Source organism: Micromys minutus (genome assembly GCF_963924665.1).
Source record: "Micromys minutus genome assembly, chromosome: 22".
Taxonomy (NCBI): Eukaryota; Metazoa; Chordata; class Mammalia; order Rodentia; family Muridae; genus Micromys; species Micromys minutus.
In genome coordinates, this window is record NC_137957.1 from 34,206,149 (window position 1) to 34,219,418 (window position 13,270).

General features: G+C 37.7%; 1 protein-coding gene across 3 annotated transcripts in view; it reads right to left on the reverse strand.

The window, feature by feature from the left end:
- Positions 1–6,706, reverse strand: part of DCN (decorin) — a 37,633-nt gene extending 30,927 nt beyond the window's left edge. Inside the window, exons 1-2 of one of the 3 annotated variants that reach the window (XM_080935339.1) lie at positions 6,494–6,706; positions 2,678–2,897 (exon numbers count right to left, since the gene is read on the reverse strand). In XM_080935339.1, the coding sequence (XP_080791465.1) occupies positions 2,678–2,873 (196 nt within the window). In that variant the 5' untranslated portion in view covers positions 2,874–2,897; positions 6,494–6,706. Of the gene's footprint in view, positions 1–2,677; positions 2,898–3,633; positions 3,788–6,412; positions 6,433–6,493 lie in introns of those variants that run through there. The other 2 variants (XM_080935341.1, XM_080935340.1) reach the window with 2 other exon arrangements.
- Between the last annotated feature and the right edge of the window lie 6,564 nt (positions 6,707–13,270).

The window sequence follows — 13,270 nt, forward strand, 5'->3', positions numbered from 1 at the left end:
CCTTACTCTGTGTCTCTCTCTCCATATATTTATTTCTAGATTTTGTTTATTGTTTTGCTAGTGGATTTTTGAGTTCCTCACATGTTCTGAAAAAAGGAAATGTTCATAGTTGTATAGTTAAAAATATGTTCTCCCAATGTACATCTCTCACCTATATTGTTCCATTTTCTAGACGAAAGCTCTGAAATTTGATACAGTACTATGATCTAGTATGTGTTAAGTGACAAATGGTTAGAGAAATTGTGGTATGTATGTACAAGTGACTACTGTTCACTAAAACTGTTAAATCCTGTCTTTTGCAACATGAGAGTGCTATGATAAGTTGATCAAGCAAGAAATAAAAAGACAGGCAATGTATGATCTCGCTGCTCTGTGGAGTACACACAAGTTGAGCATAGAATGGTGCTGTCCAAGGGTAGGTGGAAAGGGTTAATGAGGAAAAATCTGATAACCCAAGGTTACTAAATTCAGTTAGAGAATGATGGTTTTTGGTATATTACATAATCAGACAACTCTAGATAAGTAGCGTATACCAAATGTTTCAGAATGCTAGAGGAAGGGCTTTGGAAAGATCATTTTTGTAGATAACTGCTAAATATTTGAGATAATAAAGTATGTTTAACAGATGTAAACGTAACTCAATGTATATGTGTATCAGAATATTATATGTTACAAATAATATATCCAATGGATACAACAATCTCATATTTGTTAATACCAAATATTAAAGGAATGAATTGTCCTTTTATTTTAGTAACAACTAGACGTCTTAATTTGATCAAGACTACATTTGCTGCTTAGTTTTTCAAAAAGAATTCTTTATCTGATAAAGATAGAAGAGAAACTATGGGTCTCACACTGAATTCTGGTTTAAATCCCAAACTAAATTTTTATAAAACTATGCAGAAGTATTTTGCTAGTTATGATCTACATTAATTTCATGTTTACATTCTCAGTCCTCTATGAGCTAGATAAGCAGGTAATGATGCTATGCTAAAGATAGCTAGAGCCAAGCATCCCATGCATCTTCCAGAAGCTTCCACATTTCTTCTTAGACAAATGACAGAGCTTTAGCCCCTCAGTCTTCATTTATTCCATTTGAAAGTACTGTCTGAGGATCAATGCTGTTTGAAACCCTTAGAACAGTGGCCCTCAACCTGTGGGTTCTGACCCCTTTGTCAAACTTCTATCTCCAAAAGTATTTACATTACAATTCAAAAGAGTAGCAAAATTAGAGTTAGAAATTGGCAACAAGAAATAATTTTATGTTTGGAGGTCACCAAAACATGAAGGTTGAGGACCACTGCCTTAGAGGAAAGCACACTCTGGAATTTAAACGGAAAATCTTTACCTATTTTAACTACTATATAGTCAATATTGACAAAAGTTTGAATGTTGTATCTCTTTTATTTCATTAAAATCTCTGACAAGGATCACTTTAAGTTAATCAATAATAATGTATATTCCCACTAATAGAAAGCCATCAATCCATCACAGGGCAGAATGAACTTACCGGATCAATTAGTGATCAGAGAAACTGCCTGTGGCCTCCTAAAGGCATCTATGTCTATTCTCAGTGACGTTTTAAAGTGTAAACCTTGAAGACTGAGATAAATGTTTCTTGATTGTTGATGTTGAACAGTTTAGTTCTATGTTTGTCTGTGCTCCTTTGGATAGTGTACTCCTCTGGTTAACATTGCTAACCATTTCTCTGCAAAATATGACTAGCAAATTGGGGCTTCTCCAAGGAACATCTTCTCATCATGTGGTATTTCTTCTATAAGCAAGACATACAGCAAAATACTAGTTTTCCTTTACTATAAGAAAATATACAAGAGAAGGAGGCAAAGCAGCAGTCATAGAAACCAAGTGCATTAACCTTTGGTTCAGCTGCTGGACTGCCAGACTTTCTGAAGATTTGGCTTCTAGATGTGGCTCTTGGAATTCCAGGCCAAATTTTTTACTTTCAAAGGGATAATCCAGCTGTCTTTAGTGTATCAGGCTGAAGCTGCAGAATCTGAGACTATACCAGATATTTACATTATGCTTTGGTTATAAATACTACTTTTGGAAAGTTCAAAAGACCATGATCAGTTGTCAAAGAGAAGTGGGAGCCCAGACCAGGGATTGAGGGATTACATGTGTATCTTAAAGATAAATTTCTGTTGCACAATCCAGCTCATTTTGCTTCTGATAACTGTATTTTGCAAGTTTGTAATGTTTGTTCTCTGCTGCCTGGACCCTGTAAATAGTAAAGGGACTTTCCAAGTTTTCATAGTACCTTACATTTTATGAAAACAAATCAATAGTTTTTAAAAAGAAAAGAAACTGAAAATGAGAAAGAAGAAAAATTTCTCTAGAAACATGATATAGATGGCGCATTGTTAGACATTTTATTTACAGGAAGGGGGTCTATTCAAGTCATTTTTTTTTCAAGTGATTCACTGCAAACCTTTGTAGAGATGATTAAAAGGGGTTGAAGGTGGGGCAGTGCAGAAAGCCTGAAGTGTTCTAGCCCCAAAGTTAATCATTTTTCTCCTTGACTGTTTCTTCTACTCCTCTTTAAGGGGTGCTTCTCTCACCTTAGGAATTGTAGAAAAGAAACCTGAAAGGGCCACACACTCAAGAGAATTCAGTTCCACGAAGAAGAGGCTTAAGTTGGGCCAGACTCACTTACCCAGATCAGAACACTGCACAACTCGAAGATGGCATTGGCACCGGTAGGGGCACGTAGATATCGGGGGATTGTCGGAGTCATAAGGGATGATGCCAGAAGCCTCATCTTCTAGCATAAAGTCAAATAATCCTCTCTGTTCAAATGGTCCAGCCCAAGAGACTTGGGCCAGAAAGAATAAGATGAGAGTTGTCTTCATGATTGTCTCTTGTATTTTCACCACCTGGGAACCAAGGAAACAAAGCAAAGGGTTTCTGAGCAAGGATGCCACTTAATTTATATTCGATTTGTTACGTCATATCTCGTAGAAGAATGAGGACAGAGAAAATGTATAGAAAATAACATTTGTTATGAAGAAGTAAGTCATTCATAAAATGTCTTCGAAAGGCAGTAAAAGTGATAACAGACATAAGTAAACTATTTTCTTGTAAGTAGCAATTCGAACAGTGCTAAATAGCATATTTCATCTTGGGCTCTGGATTAAGATGATATGCCATATTCCTGGCCATGTGTCTTTGAATAAGAAACCCTGGTTGTATTTCCCATGCTGAATCAGTGCTGCCATATGACAGTCACACAAAACTGTGCCTATGTACTAAGAAATCTCCAGCTTCTACCAGAGACACTGCCTCAAGGCCTGTTCATCTCCAGATCCTCCTGTGTTTCCTCTGCTCTCCCCCACTATCCCATAGACAGTTGTAAAAGTTCCCAACTTGTTTCTGCTCTTAACATTTCTATTTTTCCAGATCATCTTTGATGTTGATGCCCAAGTCATTGTCTAACCTTTAAGATTCACCTTGGTCAAGTCTACTGACACCATTTGTTGACATCTTATGACCCGTTGATGATAACCATGTTTCCTCACTTGGATCTGATGCCAGTCATTACTTGATACCAATTGAAGCTACTGTTCTCTGCGTTTTCTCTATCACTTCAACCCCGACACTTTGATTACCTACCTTCAGAAAAAGTTTAAAGGTTATGTGAGATTCTTGGTTTCTCCCCTGTATTTCCTCACTCCTCCGAGCAGGATGTTGCTCGTCGCCTTTTCTGTGATCTGAAGCACGATATTCTGACCTCTTTTAATGAACTTATCACATGCTATAATGTGTTCTTTTGTGTGTTTACTCTGCCCCAGTGTTAGTGGATGTTCTCCCTCAGGGCGTGCCTTATTATTCCTTCTTCTGCAACCATGCCTTGCATAATATTTTGAACAAAAGTGACTCAGCTGCCCTCAGGTTATTAATAACACAGTGCATTCTGTTTTTCCGAGAAATCAAATAATTCTGGTGTCCTAAAGCCCAAAATTGTACATTTACAGCAAATATTTAGTTGTTTTGATACGAATTAAATAACTCACAACGAACAGTCTAAAGAGAGACCAAGCAACCGATTTTTGAATCGACGTTGCTTAAGATCCCTCTACAGCTCCTATAAGTAGTCCTCAAACATTGCAGGCATTACTTACAGACCCATGATCTCAAGAAGACCTGCAAAAACAATGACATGCTATTTTGGATTTACTAGCTACTATTTTTCTCTAGTAGTAAGTAAATAAAGAAAAGAAAACAACATCTTTGAACACACAACAGAATATATATCCTTGATGTTTTTCCAGATTCACTAGGAAACAAACCAACGTTATGCAATTAAAAAAAAATATCATCACCTTAATTTACATTTAATACTGAGTATTCCTAAAACAGAAACTTTGTACAGACTTATGATTTTTCAATTAAAAAAATATCATAAAGGTTGTGATTCACATAACTTTCCCAAGTTCAAGGACAACTGTCCTCTAGCAACCCTATCCCGCTCAGTTACTGTGTTTCTTTTAAAGGGCGCTTAGTGTTTAGGGTTGCTTATTTGGATTGTAGTAAAGAAAAAGCCTTCTATGTGTTTCACATTAAAATACAATGTTTATGGTTTACCACAAGTTTGCTGGCTTTGCATATTTAATGTCTTGTAACTTTCGGAGAAGAAAAATATGAAACACAAGAATAAGGAGCGTTTCTGCAGATGTCTCTTTGTAATCCACTCCCCAGAGCAGATGTGCCTGGTGGCTTCCCTATCAACCCTAAGAAGGAAATGTCCAGGGCACATACCCCAAGGAACACCATCATTATTTATATTTATTTACCTTGCTGAAATAGCATAAATTCTCTGCTCAATCTTCCTTTAGATTAAAAACTGATACAGCCAGACTTCATACCTCTGCAGTAACTATTCTTGCCTTCTCTCTCTCCCTCCACCCCCCTCTTTCTCTCACTTACTCACTCACTCTTTCTCTCTCATATGTGTGTATGTATATGTGTGCATGAATGTACAATGTGTGTGCATGTGTGCATATGTGCATGCACGTTTGTGAACTCAGCTATCCTAAAAAGCAGGTTTGTAAATTTTGTTCAAATTCTCCCATGAAATTCCTTTTAAAATATTTTTATAATACTCAAAGACCCAGCATGTTTAGAGCAATTAACATAAGAGAAATCTTAAGAGCCAATGGTCCTCAAGATTTCTTCAGTGTTTTTTTTTTTTTTTTTTTTTTTTGAGATAAATAACAACTAGAACAGTACAAAAGCATTTACAAAGAAAGTGGTTGTAACTGAAGAAATCCTTTTTATAGCTTGTGGAAATTGTGTCTCTCAAATATTTTAAAAGCCACTCTTCCATTCAGAATAGTTGTTTTGGTTCAGAACTGTCTCACTAAAAACAATCTATCTGGCCTTGAAACAACCTTCTTTTATTTAGTTAGCTGTTTCACCCAGGTTGACATTTGTATAAACATGCTTAGACCATTGTTAGGTGTTTCAGAGTTAAAACTTAACTCGTAAGTATCAAGAGAATCTGTAATACAGAACAAAATTAAATCTATCATTACAAGGTGAATTCAAAACTTCTGTAACAATAGAAATAGTTAAAATATAAGCAATGAAAATGCATTTGTCCATAAACAGGAGCTACAAAAAAAAAAAAAAAACAAACAAACAGACAAGCAAACAAAAGAAAGCATGTTTATTTTGGAGAGGTCTGCTAAAATAAACAGCTACAGGAAGAAAAAGCCACAGGCACAGAGATAGTGGAGCACACTTAACCAGTAGTTCTCTGCTTACTCTGATTTAAGTTAAAATAAGAATCAATCCCCATCCTCAGCTCACAGTGAATGTTGTGAATGCACCTCATAAGAAAGATTAATTTACACGGAAAATGTTGACAGGAACATTTATAGTCAAAGAGCTATGCAGCTGTATTATCTCAGATCTTTAACATAATAAATATTTCCAGTGTTTCTTTTCACCTTTCTGGCAATAATTCCAATTCATTTCTTATGCTTCACAAGTAGACATTATATTTCTATAGCCAGAGACTTGACTTGCTAAGGTTTTAAAGATTTGTGAAGTATGCAAACATCAGCAGGAGAAGAAACCCTTAAGTACCTAATCTAGGCACAAGTAACATACTAGTTACAAATGCTTTTCTGCTAACAGCTTAGAGAGAGCAAAACATTTCATCAGTACAAATGCGAAAATATCAATATAGACAGTCATGGTGTTAGGTTACAGATTTTTAATAAGCATATTTGCAAGAACAGAAGAGAGAGCCCAGAAGCAATGCATCCAACCAGTTTGCTTTTTTCTTTACCGACTACTTCTGTTTTCAAGCAATTCGTCTCTAATGTTGCATAAAGATCCTAAAAAGTTTAGCACAACTTCTTTCTCGTTCATTCCTTTTGCTCACCAGATATTTTCTTCTGCCCTCCACTTGAAAGAGGCTTTATTAGTCTGTAGCAGAGTTCAGGACAATTATCGAAAGCCATACCTTTTTAATCCGGGTATTTGCCACCGGAGCCCTCAAAGCTGCGATGTAATTAACACTAAGTATGCAGCCCAAGCAAAAAGAGTTTGCAGGTGTGGGAAGGAGGAGGGGGTGGTGCTGCTCAGTGACTGTCACTAGGTTGAAAACCTCCTGCTTCTACTCCATAGCACAGTTAAAAACTAAGGTTGTACTGAGCGAACACATCCCGCTGACACCCACATTAGATCATATGGTAATGATACGTCTCTTGTACTCTAGCCAGAAACTTTATCGGCCCCCTTGCCTTCTCCCCCTCCACGTTTGCTTTATTCCTTTCGCATCCGCCCAACATTCCAAACTGCTTTTGTAGTCTAGTGGAGAAACTTGATTTGAAATTTGCCTTTTTTTTTCCTCTAAAAGATTAGAAGTGAAGAGTTTCTTCTCTACCCCCCACCCCCAAAACCCATTCCAGTCTCCACCCTTTCCAGCCTTGTTTGTAAGTGGTATTTATTATCCTTCTGAAATGACATTTTTTTTTCTTGCTTTGGAGATGTGTGGGTCTAGAAAATGGAGTGACATTTATCCTCTAGCCATTTTAAATGTGGTCTGCAAAGACTGAGTAGGCTTCCCATAGAACTACTCCTGGGCTCTGAAGTTCAAGTGCTGTGCAGTTTGCTGTGCATTTTAAATGCATTTCTTGGTGTTCTGGGAAAAAGCCAGAATTTAATCTGGAAAATATGCTGTTTATTACTTTCATTACCCATGGCTTCAAAAACTTTCTTACTGCCTATCCTTTGTTGCTGTTAAATAAAACACATAGAAACTAGAAGCTGGTTAGAATATAATTTAATTTGTAGGTTAAATAAAAGAAGTTTTATAGACGGGTCACTTAAGTAATCAGGACATTCTGTGGCTCTTTTTAAGTGTCAGTAAATAGGAAGAAGAAGGAGAAGGAGGAGGAGGAGGTGGAGGAGGAGGAGGAGGAGGAGGAGGAGGAGGAAGAGGAAGAGGAGGAGGAGAAAGTGCAAATAGAGTAAGAGCTGCTTATTGAGTGAGGCAGTGGAGAAAGTTTTTGGAGATTTTATAATTCCATCTCTGGATGCTGTGGGTTGTTTTATGTTTTATGTTTGCCTTCCTAGATTCTGACTTGAATTTTTATGCTCAGGCCTCTAGGCTCTTATCAGGTGGGGACTTGAAATCACGATCTGTGAAAAAGTAGATCTCCCCCCTCCATTCTTCCTCTACCCATCTAATTACATGCTTTGACAGGAAATATTCTCTAGCTTTCTGAAGCTGAAAGGAATTAAATTCTTGAGAGGAAATCTGAAGGAGGGGGAGGAAGTAGCTAAACTTATTTTGACTTTTTCCCAAGTCTAACTGCCTGTCCTTTTCCAAGTTTTTACTGCTCATTCCACACACCCCCTTTTTGCACTGAGTAACAACATACAGGGTTATTCTGGTGGTTTAACAAAAGGCCAGTCCAAGTGTTAGTCGACATTGGTGTAATGACCATGACCTTTCTCCTAGCATTAATTTACTTTCTCCTACGAATGTTGCTTGTATTTATCTGCTTCTTCTGACCTATGATGTCTCTTTGCTCATATTACAATAATTTTGTCTTAGTTCCAAAAAGCATCCAGAGCCCCTCTAACATAGTTACAATGGACTGCACTATGGCCATTGTCATTTTATAATCACTAACTTTGTTTCTTAAAACTTAACTTCACTCTGGTGAATCAGGACAATGTATGACAGCAGTCATTGCCAAATGTAGACTAAGACAGGAAAGGAATAAGAAAGAGAAGTAGAATAAAGTTGGCAAGAGGAAAATATGCACATAAATTAGCTTGAATTTTTACTAGTGAGGCTATTAGGTTTAAAGTTTATATCCCGGTTCTTCCCTTTGATGACAGGTTTAGGAATTAAAGCAATGCCCCTACCCTCGCTGAGCTTCCATTTCTGCACCTGTGGAATGCATAGGAAACATAACTCAGTGGTTAGCCTTAGATAGAGCAGGTACGAAGACAATGTGTAGAAAAGAATTCTTTCAACTTACTTTCAGTATAATTTTCAAATAAACACTACTTTCTGTTATTTTCTGGTGTGTTATGTGTTTTTCTATTGAGCCAGCCAAGGAAAGGAGTTGCTGTTTCCATTCTGAAAATATAAAAATTGTGGACCAGGTACCTGTCCATACCCATGCAAGTAGGAAGAAGCAAAGCCAAAGACAACTCCCAGGGCTTCTCATTCTGAATCTAGGTTCCATAGCTGTGCTAATCATAAGGAGGATAAATGTAAATACACAGAGTTACTGGTGAAACTCCATGGTAATATGCATTCTCGTTCTCAAAACTGTGCTGAACTTTAATACTGGGGCCTGAGAGACCAGCTGAGAAGACAAAGGTACTTACAGCTCTTAGCCTGTCAATTTGTTGAATTTCTGGAAGCTAGGTAAAGGGGAAAGTAAAGAACCAGTGCTCCAACCACACACACACACACACATATTACACAAACACACATGCACATTCACACACACACGTTAGTCATCATTATTATCACCCAATTTTTAAAGTTTTACAAAGTTATAATAGTTCATAAGCTTTGTTTGTAGATATGTAGAACAGATGCTTTTGTTATGTCGTGCTTTGTTTTTAAATTAGGTGACAACATTTAAACTTCTACACATTCATCAAACTTCATCTTATGTAGGAAAACTGTTATATAAGTATTATATCAAATATACTGTTGTTTCTTTTTCTTTACTTTTTTTTTAGGTACAAGAACGTAGATCACAACACAGTCATATACAGTTATGTTAAAGCAAGATCAAGACACTATCAATGGGTTTCATATGTCAGTGTCTGCGGTGTAACAGAAAGACTGATTCAGAGGCTGGAGACAGTGCTTTTTGTAGAGATAGTCTAAGCCTCCCCATCCTGGTCTGCAGTGTTTGAGGGTTGGATTTCCTGAAATCCTGGGATTATAGATATGTGAAATATTTCAGTTCTGAGTGAGTACTACAGATGTGGCAAAGGCCACTCCCCCTGTGACTCCCACTGACAGCCCTCAGCAAGCCAAGATTGCAGTCACAATGCTGTTCAGGTCTATTTACTCCTTCTCACCAGAATCACACACAAGTGAGCAAACTCACACCCTAAACATTACAGAGCTGAAGAGAGCAAGACCCCAGCAACACCTCCAGACTGACTTTTCTTTTCTACAAGGTCCGGGAGCAGGTGACCCGATAACACTATTTTACTTTTACAGTGATTCTACAAAATGAAGTCTGGACTTAAGAGGATTTTGTCTTTATGGACCTTAGCAACAAAGACAGAGTTCTTTCTCAGCAAAGGATCATGGGTGCAGTGGGATGCAGGGAAGCCTGAGATATGTTACAAGCAAAATAAATGTGTGCATGGAATTGTTGCTTTGGCTCTCTTCTTCCTGTACATCTCCAACTCACAACCACCATTTTTGTTACACTTACACCTTGGAAAAGCTTAGCTTCACTCTTCATTCCCCAGGCATCGGACATTTAAGATGTGGGTAGACATTGTGCTGCCTCCTGGGTGAAGGCGAATAGGAAGACACTGAGACCTGTCAGACCCTTCCCCCAACAGTATTTATACATGTGGTCTTTCTTCTGTTGCTGTGGCCCTATGGGCATTGCTTTATAAGCTTTGCTTTAGATATCCGAGTTCAAAAGTGAAAAGTGTGCACCTCTGTAGTCCAACCACTCTTAGGGCTCACAACCCTCAAAGCACTGACATCATGTTCCAGTTGGAAGAATTTCTTCCTTAGGTTTACAGTTCAGTGAGCCTGGGTGGAGTAAAATATTCTACTTTGCTTTATTAATTACACAGCCTTCTTTATGCCTTTAACTGGGTCTTTGGAGATGCTAAGATACATTTATGGGTGTTATAAACCGTCACATACTGCTGGTTAAGAATCTTTATGTTGAGTCATGACACTGACACAGGAAAGCCCAGGACTGATGTAAACAGTGCCTAAGAAAAGGTATAAAGACCAGCCTTTTACTGTGTCATGTGCCATTATTTAACTGTATGACTTGTGGGTGTTTAAGAACATCTTTTTTTGTCAGTTTTGTCAAAACATTTAGTTTTCTTTCTACACTACTAATCAATCACTTAGACAACAAATCAACATTTATTGAATTGCTGGAGAAGTCTAGGCAAGACATACAAAAGAGGAAATGTCTAGTAACCCATCCACCAATCACTGAATAATCATTGGCTAAGGAGCAGCCATAGAAAAAAATAAACATCAATTTCAGGCCCATGAAGGGCACAAGGAATACAAAGAATCACCCAAAGGCCATGGCAACAAAGGATTTATACTCTATAGGGAAGTAAATAAAAACTACTTATTTTCGTAACAGCATCATAGTATTATCAAATCAGAAAAACCTATACATAGAGCACATTTCCTGGAAAAAATAAAATAAGATGTTGTTAACAATAACTATCTTCAGAGAAAGGAGAAGGTGGTGATCAATTAGGTAGCTAGATAACTGTTTAAGGAGAACAGTATAAGATTTGAGCTGAGTCCTGAGGGATTAAAAAGAGTCCATTTTGCAGGAAAGGAAGGAAATAGCTTTACTGAGGTCAGCAGACAAGTACTAATTAAACCTTAAATGCAGAAAAGGAAAGGATGGTATATAATTGAACAGAAGTCTAGTAGATGCTTTATTTTAAAAGCTGGAGTTCTTTCATGATCCCTTGAATGTTCAAAACATGTCTTGACCATCTTACAGTGTTGAAGAGATGAGTGTGGAGCTGCACTTCAGAAGGACCTTGAAAGTCTCCCATGAAGCACTTGTCCAAATAGTCATTCATTTCTTTAGCAAATATTCACTAAGTGATTAACATGCTCCAGATACTGTGGAGAAGGTAGATTTTTATCAAAGGCACATGAAGGACATAAGAACACAAGAAAAAACAAACATTATCTCAGCAATATCTAGCAAGTTGGAAGCTGATAAGAAGTGGTAAAGATTAATGCTTGTAGAGCCTATCATGTCAGGCCTTGTGGATTGTTTTTTAACAAAACTTAGCGCAATCATTGGGTTGAAGTTGGGGAGCCCTGTTGTTGAATTAGGGGAAGAATGGAAAATGCAGCAGAAGAAAGCAACTTCAATGGAAGACCAGCAGTGTCAAGTAACCTGGTAGCTCCTAGATACTCAAAATGCTAATGTGATAGTTTGGAGACAAAATTCTTGGTCTCAGAAGACTGTCCTTGCTTTTGATTTCTTCATCTGCTGGATAAATTTCCATCACATTGTGGATACTTGATTTCTTGACATTAACTTGTTAGCAAATGTTAGTCACAGTATAAAAGTACCTCTCTAGAAGGAAGGCAACCTCATAGGGATACCAGAAACCTCAACTAACCTGGACCCCTGTGATGTCTCAGACAATGAGCCACCAACCAGGCAGCACACATCAGCTTGTCCAAGGCCTGGAATACGTATACAGCAGAGGACTGCTTGGCCTCAGTGGGAGAAGATGCACTAAATCTTCAAGAGACTGGAGGCCCTCAAGAAGAAAGAGACTTGGTGATGGGGAAAGGAGGAGCACCCTCTCTCAGAGGCAAGAGAAAGGAGACATGGGATGAGGAACTGTGGGAAGGAGGGACCGAGAGGAGAGGAAACAGCTGGATTGTAAATTAATAAAATAATAACTGATAATAATAATTCCAATGGAAGCTTATGTTTAGTTTTAACAATAAAGAACTAATGTGTGGAGTGTAAGGAGTCCATATTCTTCAGGTGCTTTATCTCTCCTACTGCTTGTACCAGGCTATTGCTTGCCAAACAATGACTTCTGTGTGCGCATTGTCTTGAATGAGAACACTAAATGGTTCAACACTAACAAAAGAGAATGAGTGTGTTGGCTAAAGCTCTTGGTGCAAAAATTTTAGGAAATTAGCCAGTCTATTTGGGTTCAGTTCTTGGGGCAGTAAAAGCAATGTGTAGTCCCAATTGTGATGCTGGTTAGGCAGTGAGGTAATCGTTCAGCCTGAGATACAGAACAGAAAAAAAAAGAAGAAGAAGAAAGGATTAACATAGAATCTTCCTCCCTCTATTAAATCTATCTCTGGGAAGGAACTTCAGTTGAATGAGGATTTCTCTCACTAATTTGTGGAAATGCAGAGATTTCACAGATGAAACTGCCTTTGTAACCATAGGTATTAGAAATGTGTATAGCCTTTAATGGAAGGAGATAAAAGCCAGATATTACCTAGAGGATAATATCCTAGGCTCCTATCATACCTATTCATAGATGAACCTGTGCTCTGGAGATAGGCTCCTGCTCCTTTGAAAACAATGAAACCAATTAGCTCCATATAAAGACTAATCTTGAGGTTAAACATGGAAAACATGCAGTAGAGGAGTCTATAAAACCTGCCCAGAGAACAGTGCTCAGGGGATTACCTAGCCTATGCACAGCAACATGGGTTCAAAGCCCAATATGATCACTGAATTTTTAAATTATAATATATGATTATGAAAATAAGCCTTTAGCAAATATTTCTTCTTTGAATTATGCTATACACACTGAGCAGTATGACTTGGATGAGGACTCAGACTCTGAAGCCAGGTTGCTGGTGTTTCATTCTCTTCTGAACATGGTCATCTATGTAACTGTAAGAATCTTCTCCATGAGTGAGATAGACATGTTCATGTATGGATAAAAATGAGCTAATGGTGTAAAAAAAAAAAAAAAAAAAAAAAAAAAAGGGTCTAAAAGAGTTAACAAGTAATGTCAAGTAACTGGTTTT